Source organism: Somniosus microcephalus, chromosome 2, assembly GCF_052327205.1.
Source record: "Somniosus microcephalus isolate GS21.2 chromosome 2, FLI_Smic_1.0, whole genome shotgun sequence".
In the NCBI taxonomy this organism is placed as follows: domain Eukaryota; kingdom Metazoa; phylum Chordata; class Chondrichthyes; order Squaliformes; family Somniosidae; genus Somniosus; species Somniosus microcephalus.
In genome coordinates, this window is record NC_140988.1 from 79,213,254 (window position 1) to 79,237,061 (window position 23,808).

General features: G+C 44.2%; 1 protein-coding gene across 1 annotated transcript in view; it reads left to right on the forward strand.

The window, feature by feature from the left end:
• The window catches only part of rxfp1 (relaxin family peptide receptor 1), a 182,136-nt gene that overhangs the window by 113,968 nt on the left and 44,360 nt on the right, over positions 1–23,808 (forward strand). Inside the window, exons 8-13 of the mRNA XM_085963923.1 lie at positions 1,081–1,152; positions 3,321–3,392; positions 3,490–3,564; positions 13,844–13,915; positions 15,700–15,771; positions 19,066–19,137. Of these exons, the coding sequence (XP_085820049.1) occupies positions 1,081–1,152; positions 3,321–3,392; positions 3,490–3,564; positions 13,844–13,915; positions 15,700–15,771; positions 19,066–19,137 (435 nt within the window). The remainder of the gene's footprint in view (positions 1–1,080; positions 1,153–3,320; positions 3,393–3,489; positions 3,565–13,843; positions 13,916–15,699; positions 15,772–19,065; positions 19,138–23,808) is intronic.

Below are 23,808 nucleotides of genomic sequence, written 5' to 3' on the forward strand. Positions count from 1 at the left end.
TGATCTTATAGAGACATGAGATTGTTAAGTGTATAGAAAAAGTTAACCTGGAGCATTACTTTAAATTATACTGTGGGAGTAGAACTAGGGGCCATGGGTTCAAACAAATAAAGAGTCATTTTAGGACTGTTATCAGGGAAAAAACTCTTCAGCCACGTGGGCCGATTTTAACCTTTCCCACCCGGTGGAAACGGGGCAGGTGGACAGTTAAAATCGCTGTGTTCCAGCTGCATTCCTGGCAGTCGCAATTTTAACCATGTAGTTATTTTAATCAACCGAGTCACCCGCCAGATGCCTCATGAATACATGTAAATCAGGATCCTATGATGCAATTAGGACCCTGACACCATTTTATTGTAAAGTTACAGAATCCTGCCCAGCGCCCAACCCACCAGGAAAACCCAGCAGGATTGGTCTTTCACCGAACCACTGAAGCAGTATTTAAAGGAGCGCTCACCTGCATGAAATAACTGATTCAAAGGGCCATCCCGAACTGAACTGGAATTCAGTATAAATTCCCCTAATTACTTGCTCACCTCAATTGTATCAGATATATACAGAGCCTGCAGAATTAGCAGAAATATTTATGTCAGACAGTAGGAGATTGCTGTTAGTGGGCTGTGTGGTGTGGCAATATCTTTCACAAGACTTTGTCTCATGAAAAATTCTGGTGGATAATCAGAAAGGCACATAATTGGAACATGCACAACGGAGATTCCACGGTATTTGGAAAGAAATTTCATGTTGACTTGTGATATTGCTGGACTGTTTCAGGAGCACAGGGAGCAGCCAATTTTACCTAATCTGTGCTAATTGAACTCATTATAGATTGTGATAACCAGTGGCCAGGAAAATTACCATGAGGTGGATGGCCGCCTTGGGGTAAGTTTTGTCAGCATCTCCCACCTAGCTGCCATAAGAGCAGTAGAGTAATGATAGCCGTGAAGTTTGTAGGTGAATACAGACCATCAGTGTAAATGCAGTGTGATATTTACACCACCTGCAGGCAAAGAGCAACAAAAAGTTATAAATAATTAATGATGTAATTAACAGCAGGCTATATCTTTTTTTTCTTTTCAGGTATTTAAACAACAATCACATAACGTTCCTGCCACCAGGCGTGTTTGAAGATCTCCACAAAGTCAAATGGCTGTAGGTGTTTTTACCTGTCTCTTTTAATATAGATGAAAACTTCGAATAGATGATTTTTCCTCCCCCTTTTCTCTCCCCACCTGCAGTGCGCGCCACCTGACATGGCATGAACCTCAGTGCAGCATTGGTAATGATTGCCAACTGCGGCACTTTCTGGCTGTTGTCCAAAAAAAACAGCCAGAAACAACAGCCAGAAGCCAAAAGGTGGCGCTGGCTCCAACAGTTTGCACCAAGTCCTGCTGAATCTTCCATTATAAGCAAAGACTGGGTACAGGGCATAAGGCCTAGTTCTACCTGGGGTACTTTCTAATGGGCACCCACTCAACGATCCTGTCGGAAAATGAGGTGGGCCGACCGGTTACATCCCTCCTACTTCATTTCCATGACTGTACCTGTTTGGAACAAAACTGCTCCACATTCTCAGCAAATCCCCAGGAAATCCCTGAGCAGTGTAAAGGAGAAGATCTGATAAGACAGGTCCCTGATCCTTTTTCCTCTGCTTTGCTTCTGTTTCCTGAAAATCAGCCCCCTCACATTTGAGATGGTATTTCTTTTGAAGATGTATATTTTACTGTACAACTTCACACTATCCTTTTTAATGAGATTGTTCAGATTTGTTTTCAGCATGTTTTGGAATTGCATGACCTAATTTCACTGGAGTGTCAACTAGCCTCAGATAACACAAACAAAAATGCAACACCTTTCTCTGCTAGGATGACTGAGCTGTTTAGAAAACCTGATACACTGAGGTTAGGTATGTGTAGGTAAATAAAATTGAAGGAGAAAGATTTTGATTCACAGTGTTTTTAGTAGCTGCATCAAAAAACATTTTGTTGAATGCCAGTCGTGCTGTTGCAAACAAAGCATTAAAGGACATTTGTTTCCAAGCTCATAATGAATATGACACCTTGGTCTTTTGACTCTTCTCCCTCTCCAAACACATAGACAGTGCCACTTTAATATTAGCTCTGCCCCTCCTAAGTTTAAGTTGCAGTGAAAATTTCAGACCACTGTGAAAGAAAGAACGAAAAAACTTGCATTTATAGAGTGCCTTTCATAACCTCAGGACATCCCAAAGCACTTTACAGCCATTGAATTGCATTTGAAGTGTAATCATTGTTATTTTAAAGGCAATCGCAGCAGCCAGTTTGCACACCGCAAGGTCTCCCAAACAGCAACGAGATAAAGGTATTGATTGAGGGATAAATGTTGGCCAGGATACCAGGAGAATTAAACATTACAGAAATTTACATAAATCAAAAAATTGCAAACACACAAAATCGTGCTGAGCATGGTGAGAGATTGGATTATGAACTGGGTTAGAAAATTATTCTTTCACCTCTGCGACCTGGGATTGAAGCCAGTCCAAAATGTAGTCCTCCACCTCTGATAGCTCTAAGGTTCTGAGTAAAACAAGCTTTTGCAGTCTCACCTCAGTTCAAAGCTGCTTCACATTGAGCAATCTCATGTAAACCAGCTAGAAATATAGCTGGTGTGGAAATTCAAAGATATTACAATGGTGGTCTGTGTTCAAAGCTGAATTGTGTCTGCTGTACTGGCTCAGTCACAATTGACTGCCCATGTCTGACATCTAAAAGATTTACCTGAGGTCACAATAACCTCAAACTGTGCAGCAAAGTTGAACAGAAGGAAACTTAAATCAACATTAAATATGAGATCGGAAAATGCTTTTACCAGTTACAGGAGCAGGAGCTGCAAGAGCCCAGATTTAAGTGTATGCATCTGTACACATTGCTTGAAATTTTGTTATCATCAGTCATACTAACTATATTTTAGGTATGTGGGCTGTAGTTTCTAGAGTGCATGATTGGTTCCTGATAAATATGGACCTGGTGTGTCAGGAATGTAGGCTCTGTATATTAAAAAGTCATAAATCTTCTCCAATTTTGTTGAAATGCAGCAGAACTAGAGAGGCAAAGGAGAGAGGATAGAGGAGCTGTGACATCTCAGCTAGCATGGTTATTGCTCAAAACTCCCACCTTGAGTATATTAAATGTTGGTTCCTATGTAAAGCTGGCTAGTCTGTCCCACTCATGCTATTTCAGATTCTTGGTTCTGTTCTTAATCAAATCTAGATCCCATGTATTTTTTTTCCTGATGTCCCCTTGGTTGTACAGAAGTAACCTATATCCAATTAATTCTTTCAGAATTCTTGATAACAATAAAATCCAAAAGATTTCCTCCAAAACCTTCCTGGGACTCAAGTCACTTATTCTCCTGTAAGTTCCGACGTTAACCTGTACAGCATCAAGCAATTTAAATAAAGGTCCAGCTTTTACTGGTGTGAACTGATTGTTGATGGCTCTATTTTTCTAGGGAGCTGCTGAACAATTCCTTCCATCAGCTGCCTGATAAAAACATCTGCCAAGAGATGCCCAAATTGAACTGGCTGTAAGTACTTCAGTATTAACTCAGAACTGCATTTAAGTTTCAATCCATGTAGCGACTGCGTATAGCTATCAGTTAAAAGAGGCTAAAAAAAAATCAAAATAGTGTGCACTCCACATAGCAAGTGACAGATGTCTCATTTAACATTCCTCACTTCAGTCTTGGTAGCAAAAGCATGAACACATTCTTCATACCAACATTCCACACTACTCTTGAAACAGCAATTAGAGGACATCTTCACCCATTTTGTCTTGTTTACAAATCTTTTCGGAGTGATGAAGAATTCACACATTAACGATACTAGACAAAATGGTCCAGAATTTGCTGGAGGGCATCTCAAGGCGAGCTCAATTAGTTAGGTTTTTCCTGCGCCCTTCAGCTCAAAAAAATTTTTGCCCTGGAAGTGCGAGCTGATAACAGCGCAGCAAGGCCAACAAGGCATCTGGGACCTGAGTGGACGATGGGAACAACAGTGTAGCTCCTTAGCCAATGAGATTTAATGATTGAGAAATAAACAGAGGAAGGACTGAGAATGAAAGTGAATTAGAGTGGATGAATTCAATGTCAAATCAGTTACAGAAAGAGATATAAAGAGAGGGAAAAAAGAGAGAAAGGAAAAGTATGAAAATATATTAAATTTAAAATTTGACATTTAAAAAATCTGCAGCAACAATTCACTACCTGAAGGAATGAGATTCCATGCTTAATTGTTCACTTTCTGGGCCAGAGTGGTTGATTGGCAGTCATTAACAATTATCACATTGTTAAAAGAGTACTTACACTATTCATTACCAGACTTAATTTTCTGTGGCAAGTTTAATGGGCAATTAAAGTGCAAATGCAGCAATTTCATGAAACTCAAGGGGAGCTTAACTGCAAGATGCTGTTTTCGCGAAGCTAAAAGCAGAGTGGCGTAAATCGTCCAGCAACTTGTGGTGATTCACAATTTGCAGGTTATCTCTTCCTTGCCACAAGTTGCTGGCCAATTTGCACATTAATAACGGTGTGCGTCGTTCAGCCCATAAGTTATTTTTCAATAAACTATAAATATAAGGGCTGACTTCTTCAAGGTCAATAACATTTTTAGTAAAAGAACAACCATTAAATCAAGGTTGACCAATACTTCAGATATTGGAATACATTCCTGTGTAGAATTACTATATTATATATATATATTGATAAATCACAGTAGTAGAGGCAATTAAAAAAATTCTCTCAACTCCTCAGCTACGTATTCAGATAACTTTGTAGGGGGGAAATCCTTGCAATTATTACCGGTGCTGGGATTTAGTAATCCACTATTCAAGGGAAGCGCACAGGGGCATTAGTTTGCATGTGCACATTGATTACAGGGTTCTGTTTTGTCTGAACACATGGGCCCCACCCCAATAGCATGAATCAGACTTCCTTGATGGAAAGACTTAAGCATATGTGCTGTCACTCTCATGTACATTCCTAAAGCTTACAATAAATCACACATTCCAATTAAAGTTGAATTATCTTTATGTAAAGGTGTTTGGCAAACTTTTTTCTTGTTTATTTATAAACTAACAACATGATGACATTAATCGTATTGAAGTGTAGAATTTTGCCCCTGGCATATAATGGCTGGAATTTTCATTCATCCATGCATTCGGGATTGGAGGTGGGTCGGAGTGAAAGTGGAAATAAATCGGAGTGGGTCAGGAACCCGTCGTCATCCCACCTCCTCGCGCCTTTAACGCGAACACGTTTGCCAGCACGGCAGCAACCCGAACGGCAGAGGTGGGCGACCTAATTTAGATCATAATCAGCTTGTTGTCAGACCATTAACCTACTTTTAACCATACCTTTCAAATTTCACTGCATGACCACGGGAATCATGCAGCCCAGGAATCACGTCTGTCGAGCTGAGGCTGAAGTTCAGTGGCCATTGATCAAAGTCATTACTGCAGAGCATGGAAAGCACAATAAATACAGCCACCTGACACCTGCTTACTTTCCTAAGGGAAATACTCTTGCTGAGTGCATTTTCAGCACAGATTTAGGTCTCTAGAGTTTGCCAGTCTTTTCTACAAATTCGGAACCCACTGTCGCCTCTTTGCTACCACCTATCATACCATTGACAAATTGCTTCTCTAATCTCTACTTGACCTGCCATCTATTACATCAGCATGGGTGCCTTTTATACTGTCTCACCTTGGTCCTCAGAATCGGACCACGATGAGCACCAACACCAGCAGCAGCAACAACACCACCACCAACCTTCTCTTCAATGACCTTATGCTCCACAGGACAGAGGGCATCAGCGCAGGGCTGCACCGTGCCAGAGATAATACCCTCAGCATGGTATACAGGCAGAGCAAGCATCCTCAACATAACTGAGCAGCAGTGCCAAAGGAGGCTCAGCCTATCGCGCCAGGTCGTCACTGACATTTGCAGATTGCTGGAGCAAGACCTGCAGCCCAGAGGACCTGGTGGAACCGCCTTACCAGTGGCTGTCAAAGTCACCAGTGCCCTCAACTTCTTCACCTCAGGCTCCTTCCAAGGATCTGTAACAGACATTTGCGGCATCTCGCAGTCGGCCGACCACAGATGCATCACACAGCTCACCGATGCCTTGTTTGAAAAGTAAGCCAATTACATCAACTTTACCACTAATTACGCCAGTGTTACTGAACGGGCGCTCGGCTTTGCTGCTCTGGCTGGCTTCCCACGGGTGCAGGGCGTCATCAACGGCACACATGTGGCCATCAGGGCACCCCATCATAACCCAGGAGTGTTTATCAACTGCAAGGGCTTCCACTCCCTCAATGTGCAGCTTGTCTGCAACCATAGGAAGATCATCATGTATGTGTGCGCCAAATTCCCTGGCAGCTGCCATGACTCTTCCGTCTTGTGCCAGTCCACCCTCCCTCAGCGCTTTGCACCTCCAAACAGACTTTCCAGCTGGCTGCTTGGAGACAAGGGCTATCCACTGAAGATGTAGAGGAGGCCACTAGGAGCAGACACTAGGCATGCTGAAAATGTGCTTCAGATGTCTCGACAGATCTGGAGGAGCCCTTCAGTACGTATCAACCAGCGTCTCCAGAATCGTCGTCATCTGCTGCGCACTGCACAACATAGTGCAGCAGCGAGGATTAGCGCTGCATGAGGAGCAAGGCACTGAACGCACATCTTCTTCAGAGGAGGAGCATCAGCTGGAAGATGAAGAGGGGGAGCAGGAGGAACCTGAAGTCCAGATGCCAACAGCAGCCAAGCACATTGCTGCCTGGGAGGCCAGGGATAGCCTCATCGTGGCCAGATTTACTTAACTTCATGCATTACACCCATATGGCTGCCACATGCTGCACCAGGTTCCCCCCGTGCCCCCCAACAACAACACCATAAAGCATCCCGACAATGACCAATCCATTCCTTTCACACTGACCCCCATTGCTGGAGATAACGTTATGTCTCACTGTTCACTCCAACTCACGAAGCCACTTCCAAAGTAGCTGACAAAATGGGGCATGGCCAGAAAGTGATGAAAATAAATCGTTTTATATGTGACATAAGAGTAACGAAACCTTAACAGAAACAGTTGTTTAAACACGCATGTGCTTTCCCTTCTGTGTCATCTTTCTCTTGCATGTGCTTCAACGAGGTGCAACCCTTGTGGCTTCAGCAGAAGTAGAGGCAGCCTGCTCACTTCCCTGCTGCGACAGCATAGACACTTTTGGTGGACGTCCTCTGGGTCTTGAAGCCTGTGATGGCCCTGCCAAAGTCTGCTCCTACCACGACTTTGCAGTGTCAGACTCGGCCATCGCGATCCCAGGAGGCATCTGGGGCTCTGACTGAGGGGGATGCAATGGGGGAGATGTGTGAGCGCTTTGAGAGGAGCCCCCACTTCCATGTCCACTCTCACCATCATCCCTTTCACGGGCCACTCTCACTTCCCTGCTAGCAAGGAGCTGGAGAGCACTTTGCTGTACAGCAGTGGGACCATGAGGACCCAAGTCTTCATTGAAATCCCTCCTAAAGAGGAGGTCTTTGAGCCTCTGTCATCTATCCTCCTTAGATAGCATGTGCTCATGTGAGTGATGCATTAGCTATTCCTTGCAGGTGGCTATCCTTTCCACGGAAGAGCCTAGTCGCCATCGCCTGCGACACAGTGGTGCTCATGTTGGAGATGGACTCCTCCATGCTCTGCACATTTGCAGACATCGCAGTCGCAAAACCTGTCAGAGCTCCCTGCATGTCTTCCAGCACCTCTAGGATCGCCCTCTTTCTGGATGGCCCCCGAGGCTCAGCGTCTGTATGCAGCTGAGCAGAGCTGGGAGCGTCCTGTGCCCTCCGGCGAGGAGTCTCCACTGCTGTCCCTGTCTCCAACATCTGCTCTTGCTCACTTGTGAGACACCATGTAACAACGCTACTCTATCTCGTGTAGGACCCACCGAGGTGTGCGTATCTGCGCTGGTGCTGGGTGCACTTATATCTGGTGACAGTGCACCCTCAGAGGCTGGAGGATCCTCTGAGGATTCATCTTCCTCTTCCTCCTGGACAGTGGGGGGGGGCTCTTGATGGACCTGTGGGAGAGTAAAGAGATGATTTAGAAATGTAATCTCAAGAATGGGCAACAATACCATTATGCACATGATGAACATTCACTGGCTGCTGACATCAGTCCCCATATGAGTGACTGCTGTATACCATGTGGCTGTATGAGATGTAATTCTGTCACCGGGTTGCTGAGACGTTCCCCTCTCTCTGTCTCCCACCGCCAGCTGCTCTGCAACTCCTGAGACGGCCAGGGTGACCTCCTCTGCTGGAGTCAACGTAGCCAATGATGGAGGGCCATCTCCGGTTCTCTCCCTCTCCCTCTTATTGTGGGCTCTCTTCTCCTGCAAGGAGGGAAAGAAGAGAAGTTTGAGTGAGAGTGATGGAATGAGTGTAAGGAATGGATGGGTTACATCTGTAGAGGGTGACTATGATGGAGTGGGGTGCCAATGTCAAATGACCTCCTTGTGAGTTGGTATGATTGCATTAGGATGAGGATGAGTGTGAGGGGTTGCTAGTAAGGTGGGGATGTAATTATATAGATAGAGAGAGAGGGATGGGTGGACGTGCAAGGTATGTTGGTGCGAGTAATGATGTGCAGAAGTATGCTTGGTAAGGCAGAGTGATGGGGATGTGGTGAGAGGCACAGCAGGCTGAAGTTGAGTGTGGTTTTGCACTCACCTTTCCTGATCTAATGAGATCATTGAAGCGCTTCCAGCACTGCATCCTCTGCTATCTCCAGCCAGGCTCTTTTTGTCTCCTGGGGAGGTCTCTTACGCCCATCGGAAGGGAAGAGGACCTCCCTGCGTGCCCTCCCTCCACTAGCATATGGAGGGAGTCATCTGAGAACCTGGGTGCAGCCTTCTGCCTCTGCGCAGTCATGTGTGCAAGGCTGAGCAAGACCCAAAAGCTAAAATGTACAACCTGCACACTCCTAGATGAACCTTCAAATGCAAAGTAGCCAAGGCTCCTTTAAATATCCTGGCTGAAAATAAGTCATCGATGATGTCATCAGACCTGCATCATTTAATAGGGCCGGGTAACGCGCAGGCCTGAATAATAGGCGTCATTAAGGGAAAGTCGCTCTGAGGAGCGCGATGAAAAGAACAACGGGGTCCCGAGCTGCCACGCCAACCACCCGCACCCGACCAACCCAGGTAAACAATATTTCAGCCAATATCTTTGTGCAAAAAATTAACAAGGCTCTTCTCCCACCCAAAACAAGAATCAGTTTGCCAAACACCCAGAGGTAAGCCTTATGACGTGGTGTCCCTCGACTTTCAACAGGCTTTTGGTAAAACTTCCATACCAAAGGCTATTAATTCAATTCTAAGCTGTGGAGATTCAGGGTAAACCCTGGGAATGAATAAGAAACTGATTGAAGGCTAGGAAACAATGGCCTAGATTTTGCTGGAGTGGGGCATCTCACGGCATGTCCTGCAGGAAGTGTGAGCTGATAGCGAGAGTGACAGGACATCTGGGACCTGAGTGAACAAACCAATAAGATTAAAGGATTGCCAAATAAACAAAGGAAGGACTGTAAATGAGGGTGAATTCGAGTGGGTGAATTCAATGTCAAATCAGGTACAGAAAGTGAAATAAAGAGAGGGAAAGAAAGATTGGATTGAGTGAGACAAAAAATAGAGACAGAAAAGAAAAATAAGGAAAAAATGTAAAAATTTAAAATTTAATATATAAAAAGAATCCCAACAATTATTAACAACCTGAATCAATGAGACTCCACACTTATTGTTCTCTTGTGAGTACAGTAGCATAGTGCTTATGTTAGAGGCCTGGACTAATGATCCGGAAATATGAGTTCAAATCCCACCCACCAGAGCAGCTGGTGAATTTAAATTCAATTAAATAAATCTGGAATAAAAAGCTAGTATCAGTAATTGTGACTGTGAAATTACCGGATTGTTGTAAAAATCCATCAGGTTCACTAATGTCCTTTAGTGAAGGAACTCTGCCATCCTTACCCGGTCTGGCCTATATGTGACTCCAGAGCCACAGCAATGTCATTGACTCTTAAATGACCTAGCAAGCCACTCAATTGTATCAAACCGTTAGTTAAAACAATAAGAATAAAACTGGATGGACCACGCAGTATTGACCTGGGCACCGAACATGACAATGGCACAACCAGCCCAATTGACCCTACAAAGTCCTTCTCACTAACATCTGGGGCCTAGTGCCAACATTGGGACAGCTGTCTCACAACTAGTCAAGTAACAGCCTGACCTAGCCATACTCACAGAATCATACCTTTCAGCCAATGTCCCAGACTCCTCCATCACCATCCCTGGCTATATCCTGTCCCACCGGCAGGATAGACTCACCAAAGATGGCGGCACAGTGGTATACAGTCGGGAAGGAGAGGCCCTGGGAGTCCTCAACATTGACTCCAAACCCCATGAAGTCTCATGGCATCAGGTCGAACTTGGGCAAGAAAATCTCCTGCTGATTACCACCTACCGCCCTCCCTCAGCTGATGAATCAGTACTCCTCCATGTTGAACAACACTTGGAAGAAGCACTTATGTCCATCACCAAGATTGGCTCAGTAGCATCACTACTAACAGAGCTGGGCGAGTCCTGAAGAATATAGCTACCAGTCTGGGCCTGTGACAGGTGATGACAAAACCAACACGAGGAAAAAACATACTTGACCTCGTCCTCACCAATCCACCTGTCGCAGATGCATCTGTCCATAACAGCATTGGTAGCGGTGACCACCGCACAGTCCTTGTGGAGACGAAGTCCCATCTCCAAACTGAGGAAACCCTCCATTTGTGTTGTGTGGCACTACCACCTTGCTAAATGGGATAGATTCAGAACAAATCTAGTTGCTTAAAACTGGGCATCTTGAGGTGTGTGGGCCATCAGCAGCAGCAGAATTGTATTCCATCACAATCTGTAACCTCATGGCCCGGCATATCCCTCAACTACCATTGTCATCAAGCCAGGGGACCAACCATGGTTCAATGAGGAGTGCAAAAGAGCATGCCAGGAGCAGCACTAGGCATACCTAAAAATGAGATGCCAACCTGGTGAAGCTACAACACAGGACTACATACATGCTAAACAGCATGCTATAGATAGAGCTAAGTGATCCCACAACCAATGGATCAGATTAAAGCTTTGCACTCCTGCCACATCCACTCATGAAAGTGGTGGACAATTAAACAACTAATGGGATGAGGAGGCGCCATGAACATCCCCATCCTCAGTGATGGGGGAGCCCAGAACGTGAGCGCAAAAGACAAGGCTGAAGCATTCGTAACCTTCTCAAGGGCAATTAGGGATGGGCAATAAATGCGGGCCTTGCCAGCGACATCCACATCCCACGAACGAATAAAATAAACTTTCTGGGCAAGAGCAGTTGATTGCCAGTCATTAACAATTATCACATTGTTAAAAGGATACTTACGGAGTTAATACTAGATTTAACTTTCAGTGGCGAGTTTAATGGGCAACTAATCGTGGGGAGATTAAAGGCGAGACGCTGTTTTCCCAAAGCAAACGACAGAGTGCCACAAATCGACCAGCAAATTGTGATGATTTACAATTCACAGGTTATCTCTTCCTCGCTCAAGTTGCTGGCTGGTTTGTGCATTAATAACGGCGTGCATCATTCAGACACCCTTATTTTTTCAACAAAATCTGAGCCAATCAGTATTCATTGGAGGAATTATGTCATGTGGGGGGGGGGGCAGAGGGAAGTACTTAGTGGTGTGCCTCAGGACTCGATGGCGGGACCACTACAGTTGCTAATTTACATAAACATCTTGAGACCTTCAAATACTTTTTTTTGAAAATTGTGCCTCTTTATTTTAAATACACAGGCTTGAAACGCCATCTACCAATGAGCCATTGTAACTACATACAAACTGCTGGTTAGGGCCATGAATTACAATGAGAGTGGCAATAAAATTCAATAAATGAAAGCTTTTTTATTATAGATACTTGTTTCAGTTATTATGACTAAGCGCTTTTACCAGGCTTTTTTGTCTTTGAGGTGTGACCAATGGTATTTCAGGGGCCACATATATGGTCTAAATCCATTTTCCCATTAATTTTCATATATTTCAAGTTGCTAATACTAACAGATCTTGGGGGCGGGGTAAATTTCCTTGCCATTTCTGCCACATTTACCATGCTGGAATGGTGTTGCCCCGACTTCCATATTTAAACAATTTCCCCCGAGTTTCCTTGCGATTCTCCAGCTCTCCCACGATTTGCCTGCCAGATCATCGCAAGCCTGGCACATTCTGTTGTCCTGAGAGACAGCAATAGAATGCATCTGTGACTCCTGGGCGGCTTGGTCCTCATCCTCCTCTTCGATACCATCATCATCTTCCTCCTCCCGCACCACCCGTTGCTGTGGTGGATCTGCGAGGAAGGAAGGTAAAAGCTAAGAATGGGTGAGCTCACATCATTGCAATTAAGGAGACAAAGAAGGAGGTAGAAGGTTGTGGCGGTGTGGTGCTTCACAGAGATGACAGGGCAACTGTGTAGGTGTGCAGTCAGTAACCTGGTGCCTGCCAGATGCCATCGACCTTGCTATCTCCCATAACAAAAGCTGAGTGTCTCCCCACTAGCTTCACAGACTTCTCTTTGAAGTGTGTGTTTAAAAGTGTGTATGTCCCTCCAGTACCCTGTCTTTGGCAAGAATTGTCTACCAATTTCCTCTGCAAAAAGGTAAATGAGGGTAAAACTAGTTAGATTCTGTGCCAAGTGGGAGTATGAGGCTGTTGAGCGGAGGAAGGGATTTTAGGGTTGTGCATGTAAATAATTGCTGCGAGGGAAGCTGGGTACCCATAGTACAAAATGCCAAGTTGTAGCGCCCACACCACCACCCCACCCAGCTTAACTAGAGAGCACATTAAAGGGTTAAATGAACAAGTGCTGCTTTAAGAGGGTGAAAATGCGATGGTGCTCAGTCAACAAGGAAGATAAAGGAGAGAGGAGCGCAGAGTGTTACCTTTTCTGCGCTGCTGGTGCCTCCTACAATTTTCCATCTGCCTGCTCCACATGACGCTATTCTCTTTTAAGTAACAAATAGGAATTACATAGTAGTAATGATCCAAGCATTTCTTTTATTAGCCAATTTAATCTGTGTTTTTAAGATTTCACTGTATTAGTACCCATGTCAGTATTTATTATGCAGTGAAGCAACCAGGAATTGTAAGCATTATAACTAGCAGTTAGAACTGTTACTAGCGTAACTCCCAAATATCAGGATAATAAAATGGTGAATAATGGGTTTTGTTACAGTTTTTTAAGTTAGTAACTTAATTTGGATTCATATATCTACATCAGGCAATTATTGTCAACTCCTAACTATCGTTGGCTAATTGGGATCATTGCTTTGTGCGTGTTTGTTTGAATACTAGGTCAAAATGTCACCACTGCTATTAGTTGCGGCTTTCCATCTTCCATCTATGTTAAAGTTTTAGGAGCTTTGACTCACTTGGATATCACAACTTTCTTTAAGCTTGTGGTTTGATGATGGCACATGTTCAGCTCTCAGGCAAATTGGTTTATAAGCTCTTGACTAAGTCACAAATGACTAATTCTATCAATGTTTCCCAGACTAGACTAGGATTATGGATTAGATGTTGCAAACCATTGCTACTTTTGGTTCTTTGTATTTGCTTCTAAATACCTTGGAGAAAATGTGAGACATGCTTAAGGATTGTGTAATAAAACTTTCTAAATTCAGTTAATTTGCAATAGATTTTACCTAATCTCTATTCTAGGGATTTTGAAGGTAACCAAATTGAAACTGTGAAGAACGGTACTTTTACGTACTGCACCCAGTTAACTGTACTGTAAGTAAAACGTTCATAGAAATCTACCGTTTTCATTCAAACAACTTCCCATATGCCTCATGTAGATTGTTTCATGGTTTCTCACTAAACTTTCACCTTGTTTCATTTAGCTTTAGTTTCTGAATTCAGTTCTTTAATATTAAATCACTCCACGATTACAAACAATTTATTCACAAGAACCCTTCTAAAACAATCAAACTTTCAAAATCCCATTTCACTGGTAGAGCTATCAGCCCTTCACCAGCTATTCTCTGTCCCAGCTGTACCAAGATAGAATGAGCTGTGATCTGAGGAATAAAACCAGACTGCAGTATCTTCCTCAGCATTCCTGGATAACTCCATAAAATGATGGGTCATACTCTGACAAAGGTTGATGATATAATCATCTCTTTCATTGCTGCCACAGCCTTTATTTTCATCTTTTTACAGTGCTCTTATTTAGAAAATGAAGCCTATACTGTGCTTTAATCAATAGCTTACTGATAAATCTCTTTATTGGCATTTCCATTTTCCTTCTGAATTCTAATCCATCTTGTCGCATAGTAGTAGTGTGATTTGTTTGGAAGAAAACTGAGAATTGTCAACTATTGGCCCAGATATTCGGGTCGGGGGCTTCCCGTGGGTGCAAGCCCCCGACCTACACTTACCTAGCGCACCAGCAGTTGAGCTCTGGGCCTGCGTAGAATTCCTCTCCGGGGCCTGGCCCAGAGGCCGGCGCGCTGTGCTGGCATGTCCCAGGGGCGTAGTTAGTGCGATGCGTCCCCTGGGATCACGTGAGTCATGGGCAGCCAATCGGAGGAGGGAAATGCCCATTCATAAGATTGACAGAAAGACCTGTCAAAATGTATGAATGCTGAGGGCCCAAAACAGTAGTTAACCTTCAAATAAATGTTTTTTTTAATCACACTTTTTAAATAAACTATAAATTACATTAAATAACTATTTTAAACAATAATTTAAATTTTTGAAAAAAATAATTTTATAAAAAAACGGGGCTAAAAATAAACTTACCTTGCTTTAAAGTATTTAAAAATAATAAACCTGTGGAAAAAATGTTTTAATTTTAATTAATTGACCACTTACCTTTTAAAATGCAGTCCTTACGCCTGGTTTTTACATTTCTAAAATCTAAAGACTTACCCTCACGGAAAAACCTGTAAAAAAAACGTAAGTTCAAAGCGCACGCGCAGACTCCCGCGCGCACCCATTCGACCTCTGAACCCCTTCGTTCAGAGGATCGGAAGTGCCGGTTTCCCGCGCATGCGTAGTGCATGCAAGAAACCGGCACTTCCATCGGGTCCGCACGTGAGTGCCCCATGCGTACTCACGTGTTGGGACCCGAATTTCTGGGCCATGATCTCCAGCCCTAAGCTCACAACTATTTGTGACAATCATCATTTTATTCACTTTCATCAAAGATTCAAATTGATTGTTGCAATTAGTGGATTTATTTATATTGGCAAATATTTTGAAATGTAACATATAAAAATATGTGAAAACCTAAAATAAAAATAGAAAATGCTGGAAATGCACAAAAAAAGACAGATTAACCTATTGAGTTTAGCGCTTCAGCAAAACTAGGAGGGATAACCCAAACATTAACCCTTTTTTGATCTTTTAGTTGCTGATTGACCAGCACTTCTACCATTTTCTGTTTTTGTGTTTTGGTCATTGTGGATTCACAAGAAAAATTACAATCTGACAGGAATTAAACCAGGTAACTGATGCAGTAAATCAGTAACATCTCCATACATTTACCAGTCTAATATTTACATTCTTTTCAGGGTACTCCGCAGGAATAAAATCAGCTCTATACATGAAAGTGCTTTTGTGCCATTACAGAAGCTAGGAGAACTGTAAGTTTTTCAAGGACTGAAAGGAAATGTGTATTAAATTGTAAAGTTTAATGAAACGGTAGCAATGGCTAGTCTCTCTGTCGGTCTAAACCTCATGGCAACATTTGGATGTGTTTTGCCAATTCTCAGCTAAACCAACAGGATGAATGAACTGCAATTATATAGGGCCCTGGTGAGACCACACCTGGAGTATTGTGTACAGTTTTGGTCTCCTTACCTAAGGAAGGATATACTTGCCATAGAGGGAATGCAACAAAGGTTCACCAGACTGATGCCTGGGATGGGGAATTGTCCGATAAGGAGAGATTGAGTAGACTAAGCCTATATTCTCTAGAGTTTAGAAGAATGAGAGGTGATCTCATTGAAACATACAAAATTCTTACAGGGCTTGACAGTGTAGATGCATGGAGGATGTTTTCCTTGGCTGGGGAGTCTAGAACCAGGGGTCACAGTCTCAGAATAAGGGGCCGGCCATTTAGGACCGAGATGAAGAGAAATGTCTTCACTCAGAGCATGGTGAATCTTTGGAATTCTCTACCCCAGAGGGCTGTGGAGGTTCAGTCGTTGAGTATATTCAAGACAGAGATCGATAGTTTTTTGGATATTAAGGGAATCAAGGAATATGGGGATAGTGCAGGAAAGTGGAGATGAGGTAGAAGATCAGCCATGATCTTATTGAATGGCGGAGCAGGCTTGAGAGGCCAAATGACCTACTCCTGCTCTTATTTCTTATGTCTTGTGATAATGCAGCAGTCCATTTTAAGGGCAGGGGAAAACCATCTGACTTGCTTTCCTCCAAACATTTCTCCAGAGCATTTAAGTGATCTTGAGAAAGTCTATGGTATTAACTGCATTTTCCTCCCGTCCAAGTTAGGTGCATGGGGAAAAGCAATCTTGTAAGGAGTTGAAAAAGAGGTGGGAAACCTGTGACTGAACATCTGGAGATGTAATGTTGTGCCACATGTTGATCTCCTTAACTACGAGAAATATTAAAAAGGGAATTATAACTTCCAGGGGGTCAGGCAGCAGAATGCACATGCCTGCCCCCCCTGGGAGATGCTGCAAGTGCCCTGCTCATTAACATAGATGCGGTGAACTACCTGCCCGGAACGAGCATCTAGAGGCAGCTCTCCAGATTCTGGCCAGCTAATATTGGGAGAGGGGGAAGCGGCAGGGTTTTGTAAACATGGAAAGAGGGAGAGCCCAGGGTGGCACTGGCTGAAACTTTCTTCGTGGGGCGGGAGGAGCATTTGCGCATACCCGTAAAGGACTCCACTTCTTGCCCAGGTTTTACTGAATGGAGCATCCGCAGCTCAGTAGCCCGTTAAAGTAGATTTGTGGTTCTCGGTACGTCATGGAACACATGTATTTTCTTGGATTTTAACTCCCATTCTGCCCGATTTCCGCCTGTTGGATGGAGTTAAAATTCCCCCTTGGGTGAGAAGTTCAGACCCAGGAATAATGCTAGTGATCTCATATGACTTTATTCACTGACGGGGTTATGAGCACCGCCAACCTTTTTCTATATCACTATTTGAAATTATTTTAAAGTTATGGAAATTTCTAATCCACTTGCCCCACAGGCTCAAGGGACAATTCACTACCCTGTGAATGATTTTGCATTACCCCAACGTTCACTGTTGATAAATCTGCTATCATCTTTGCCAGCTGTTGTTAATTAACCCTCAGGACACTGATGACAAGATTAATTGTTTTGGTGATGCCTAGTGGTAGACAAGTTATCTACCGAGCTGCCAGAGCACCTGAGAGTTAGCATGCAGGTACAGCAAGTAATCAAAAAGACAAATGGAATGTTGGCCTTATTGCAAGGGGGTTGGAGTATAAAAGCAGGGAAGTCCTGCCTGAACTGTACAGGTATTGGTGAGACCACACCTTGAGTACTGCGTACAGTTTTGGTCTCCTTCTTTAAGGAAGGATATACTGTACTTGCATTGGAGGCAGTTCAGAGACGATTCACTAGATTAATTCCAGAGATGAGGGGGTTGACCTATGAGGAAAGGTTGAGCAGGTTGGGCCTATACTCATTGGAATTTAGAAGAATGAGAGGTGAAGTCCTCAGCCATGACTGGCTTAAGAAAATAGTGCCTGGGCTATCATTTTTAGTAACTTGATGTGGGACCCTGAGGGCAACAGAAAAATGTTAAGTACTTAAATATTTATAAAATGAGAAACTATGTTTTAGAAAAAATGAGGTAATTTTCCAACGTCTTGCTGCCGGTGGGAACCTTGCCTCCAGCAGTGCACATCTATTTATTCAACTTCCCTGCCGGGGGCACAAAGTGGGAAATGTATTCTTAAGGTATACAACAAGCAATAAACAAGCAAAATTTAAATAATAAAAATAGGAGAGGATCGAGACAATAAGGGAAAATGCGGAGGGAGAAAGCGGAAAAAACATCTACAAAAAAGGAAATGAATTTTAAATGCTTACTTTAGGAGTTCAAGGTTAATATAAAAAACTACTTCTGACATCTGACTAGCATTATTACTGTAATGATAGCTCATTTTGGCATCATGGTAAATCATAAATTTAAAAAACTAGCTCACCACAGAAGCCTAGAAATCTCCAAGACCACTGGCAATCTAAAGATTAAAACATTAACGTTACTATTCATAAAAATTGGCCATATAAATTTGAAATTCTATTTAAGTACCCAGTTGATAGAAAACATCACTATAACGAATAATCTAAAGAATCCATTAAACACAAGTAAGTTCTGTGGTTTAAAAAAAATTGATGCAAGATGGCCTCGGGGAATATCACATTTATCTACTGTGTCACAGGTGGGACAATATTTTTAGTACCCACAATTCTCCACACAGTGACTCCCATCTTGGGGAGATGTCACATAGAGGCAAAATACTTGTGCTCCAGAATAGACTGAAAAATCAGATCATGCCACTGCTGTCGTCCTGTGTAGCACTGGTCACAAAGTGGGTCAGACAGAAACACACAAGCAGGTCACCTGCCTGTCCACTTGGGAATGGGTATGAGGAAAACTAAAAGGGGGGGGGGGGGGGCTTTTAAATGAAGGAAAACAGAATTTTTTTTTAATCTTTGATTAGTTTTGAAACTTATTTGTAGGAAGATGATGGAAGCTGGTGTAATACTAGACTCACTTAGATTTGTGGCAGGTGAAAGTTGCACTTGTGTTCACTAGAAAGTAGACTGAATTCACAGCTGATCTTTTACATAGATCCTCTCGGTTTCTTTCTGACATGTCTTGTTATATTTTGCTGGAACTGAAATGACCTTTTTGTGTCTTTCTTCAGGGACTTGTCTTCCAACAGGATTCAAGAATTGCCCCACAATCTTTTTAAGCATCTCCGAGAACTCCTACAATTGTAATTCTATTATTACTTGCATTTATATACTTACTATTTCATACTTTGCAAACTAAAATGTAGAATTATGTTCTTTCTCAATCATATTACTGAAAAAGACAAATGACTACTTTGTACAAGTTGCTGTTCTCCGGTATGAGTGTGTTAATATTAAAATGGACTGTTATGATGCAAAGACAGCTGGCATATAATCGGAGTCTGCCAACCCTGCATAGAGTGACACAGGGTTGACAGACCCAGATTATATGCCATATCAGCACATGCTACTTGCATCAGCATCCAAATGCTAACTAAATTTTAATGTTACATAAGAGTCGGAACAATCAGAACCCCGTTAAAAACTTAAATTATTTTTTTCAAAAATTTAAATTTTTGTTTACTTTTGTTTAATTATGTAATTTATAGTCATTTTAAAAATGTGATTTTTAAAAAATTTATTTGAAGTTTTACTTATGTTTTGGGGCTGATCTCTATTCATAGATTTGACAGGTCTTCCTTCACTTCAGCAGCTGTCAAACATGCTGTCAGGAGCGAGGCTAAATACTCATGTTGACACCTTTTGTCCCCGATATTTACAGGAGTGGGGTAGAAGTGTAGCGACTGGGGACCCCAGAAGGTACGGGTTTCGTGGAGGTCCTGCCGAATTTAACGGCAGGACAGCTTTTAATTTTTTTGACTCTGTTTCCCGGCTGGCAGCCGGCCAGATTGAGAGGCTGTCTGTCTGTCTGGCGGGAAGGTCTGCAGTGCTGGGCCGCAGCCGGGGAGCGGAGAGGAGGGAGGGGACATTGTGGAGGGCCGTGATTAGATCAGGGGTGCTGGAGAGGACATCGTGGAAGCCTGGGATTAGATCGGGAAGGGTCGGAGAGGACATCGGGGAGGCTGGGATTAGATCGGGGGGGTCCAGAAAAGACATCATGGGGTTCTGGAGAGGATATCGGGGTGTGGGGGGGGGGAGCGTGAGTAAGTGGGGGCTCCAAACATGGGGGTCCAATCATGGGGAGGTAAGCAGGTAAGCTTGAGGGGCCAGAGGGGAAGCATTCCTGTTCCACCTGGCTCACTAGCAGTGCTGGAAAGGCACTTACCCGATGGATCCAGCGTTTCTCGCCTCCCTTCAGCACCCAGCTTTCCCAAGCCCTGGGAAAACCATCCCGCAGGCGTTAAAAGTAAAACTCTGGTTAAATTTGAGGCTTGTAGCCTCATTAAAATATTTTAATGACAACCCGCCTGTGGAGAGCATCCCCAACCCAGCTCCGTTAAAACCGAAAGTGGGCGTGTTGAAGGCAAGCTGGGGTCGGGTTTCCCATTTTTGAATTTTTAACCTCCTTTCCCACCCATCCTGGGGAGTTAAAATTGCCCCCTTTGTTTCCATTCCCTTGACTATTGCCTGTCTCTTTTTTGTTCCCTCCCCCTTCAGTCTCTGCAATTGTGTTCCTCGCGTGGAGCCTTGCCCACCAGGAGTGCATATCGGGATTTTGGCACTCACTGGCCGCAATTTCCCATCCATTAAATATACGGATGGAAAATTGGAGGGAGGTGAAATTGCATGCATGAATTTCAGATATACACTCCTGGTGGGCAAGGCTGCACGTAGGAGTGTGATTTTGTAAAATTATTCCATAATGCATTATAGAAATGACTTAATTCCTTTCCCATCAATAATTCAGATAAGTTCATTCCATTAATATTTGTATCAATTTACTGATGATTGATCAGGCACCAATTCTTTGCATCTATCAAATAAAGGATCCCAGTAGTTCTAGACTCTTGTGACACAATGGCTGGAATTTTCCTTACCTTGGTGGATCCAGTGCGGGCGGCCGCCATGTCAGGTCCCAACCCCATTGCTACCTCCATCCCACTCCACAGAATGATTTTGCGATAATGGGGCCTGTTATGCCCACCCTGCGTGTTGCCCGACCCAATTAAATGGAATGAGTCTGGTTATGTCATCAATGACACGTTTTCAGCCGGTATATTTAAAGGGACCATTGCCACATTGCATTTGAAGGTTCATCTAGGAGTGTGCAGTCAGTGCAGTTGATTTCCACTGCTGCACACATGAGCACAAATGACTGTACAGAGGCAAAGGGCTGCACCCAGGTTCTCCGATGACTCCCTCCACATGCTTATGGATGGAGTCAGAGCACGCAGGGAGGTCCTCTTCCCTCATGATGGGCGGAAGTGACCTCCACAGCAAAGCAAAGGAGCCTGGGTCCAGATATCCGAGGAGGTGAACAGCAGAGACGTCATGAGGAGAAACCGGGTGCAGTGCCGCAAACAGTTAAACGATCTTGTGAGATCAGGAAAGCCACACTCACCTTCATCCTGCTGTGCCTCTCATCACATCCCCATCACTCTGCCTTTCCAATCCTACTCCTGCACAGCCTTACTCACACCAACATACCTTGCACCTCCACCCATCCCTCTCTCTCTATCTACATTATCACATCCCCATCTTACTAGCCACCCCTCACACTCACCCTCATCCTAATGCAATCATACCAACTAACAACCCACAAGGAGGCTACTTGGAATTGCCACCCCACTCCATCATAGTCACTCTCTACACATGTAACCCATCCATTCCTTGCACTCATCCCATCACTCTCACTCAACCTTCTCTTCTTTCCCTCCTTGCAGGAAAAGAGAGCCCACAATAAGAGGGGGAGGGAGAGAACTGGTGGAGGACCTCCATCACTCACAACCCTGACCACTGCAGAGGAGGCTGCATTGGAGCTGTCTGGAGTGTCCGAGCACCCGGAAGTGGGAGATGGAGAGAGGGGGACATCTCAGAAACCTGGTGATAGAATCACTTTTCATACAGCTACATGGCACACATCTATATATATAAAAGAATCCGTCCGTCTGTCTGTCTGTATGTCCGTCTGTCTGTTTGTCTGTCTGTATGTCTGTCTGTCTGTATGTCTGTCTGTCTGTTTGTCTGTCTGTCCGCTATACACTCAAAAGTTATAGAGCGTACCTACACATATGTTATATCAAAAGAAAGCTTATGATTAGGGGAGTCTCATAGGCATATTTGCTTTTTGGTCAGACAAAAATTGTTTGGACAGTATACAAAAACATTCAAAAATCCGCTCATTAGCGGTTGACCAATCCTACCGCTCATTAGCGTTGAGTGACGTGATGGTTGACCAATCCTATGGGGTGGGCGGGGCCTAATCCTTCAAACTGCCGTTAGTGCGGGAGCGGGAGCTGAGCGGCGGCCATTAAACACCTGCCAGGCCTCAAGCTAAAAAAATGGTAATGGAGGTGAGGAAATTGTTGATTCATTCTTATTGACACATTAACCACTGGAGGCAATGCCAGAAACGACGCAGATGGGGATTAAATGATATGAAATATAGATTTCCAGCAAAAAAAAAGTTGGTTTCAAAAGAAAAAAAAATCCATTTGCAAAGGAGTGCATGATACACTAAGTTCGCGTTTAACGTTTTATGAGGCTTTTTAAGATAACGGATCCCCAGCTGAACCCTGTAGGTAAGCTCTTTTTCCATTTGCGGCCACAGGCCGGGGACTCGGGCTTTCCCCCCCTCGGCCCGGTCCCGGGGCTCGGCTCCGTTTGCGGCCGTGCGTCGGGGACTCGGGCTTTCCTCCCCTCAGCGGTGGATGAGCTGCCTGCAGGCTTCAGGCCTCGAAGCCTCAGCCTCTCCTCGGCAGCCACGCCCGAGCTAGGCACCGCCCGTCCCGCTGCACCCGATTCCAAACCAGCGGCCCGCGATCGCCGCCATCTTGGTAAAGGCTGGCGGAGCCGAGCAGAGCCATCGTCGCCATCTTGGTAAAGGCTGGCGGGGCGGGACGGAGCCCAGCGGAACCATCGCCGCCATCTTGGTAAAGGCTGGCGGGGCAGGACGGAGCCGAGCGGAAGCTGGCGTCACCCGGGGCGACGGCGTCGGCCGGAAGGGACGTCACGCACACACGGGACAGGCACAGGGTGCGCGCGCAGCAGGCAACACACCCCGTCACCAAGAATGAGACCAGCCCAAGGCAGTGCCGCACAAGAGGGCGCTTGACCAAGCACACCAAGTTTGTCAGAGATCTGATCCGTGAGGTATGTGGTTTTGCCCCCTATGAAAGGCATGCAATGGAATTGCTGAAGGTCTCTAAAGACAAGCGTGCACTCAAATTCATCAAAAAGCGAGTTGGTACCCACATCCGTGCCAAGAGGAAGAGAGAAGAACTCAGCAATGTGCTGGCAGCAATGAGAAAGGCAGCTGCAAAGAAAGATTAATCTGTACAAATTTGCTACCATTAAAGTTATTTAAAAGTTAAAAAAATAAAAAAATTAGACATGGGAGAGTAACAGCTAATAATCCAGTGTGCAAATAGAGGGGAATGCAATTGATCAAACAGACGGACTGATCCTTTTATATATATATAGATTCAAATTATTTCTACTTTTCATAACAACATGCCCTCAAAAAACCCTCAGCACCGCCGGGCACTCCAGCTAGTCACTCATATAGGGGCCGATGTCAGCAGCCACTGAATGATAATGATATGCATAATGTTATCTGTGCCCAATATACATATTACATATCTAACTCATCTCTTTACTCTCCCACAGGTCCATCAAGAGCCCCCTGCACTGTCCAGGAGGAAGCCAAAAATGACTCACTAGAGGAGCCTCCAGCCTCTGAGGGCACAGCATCA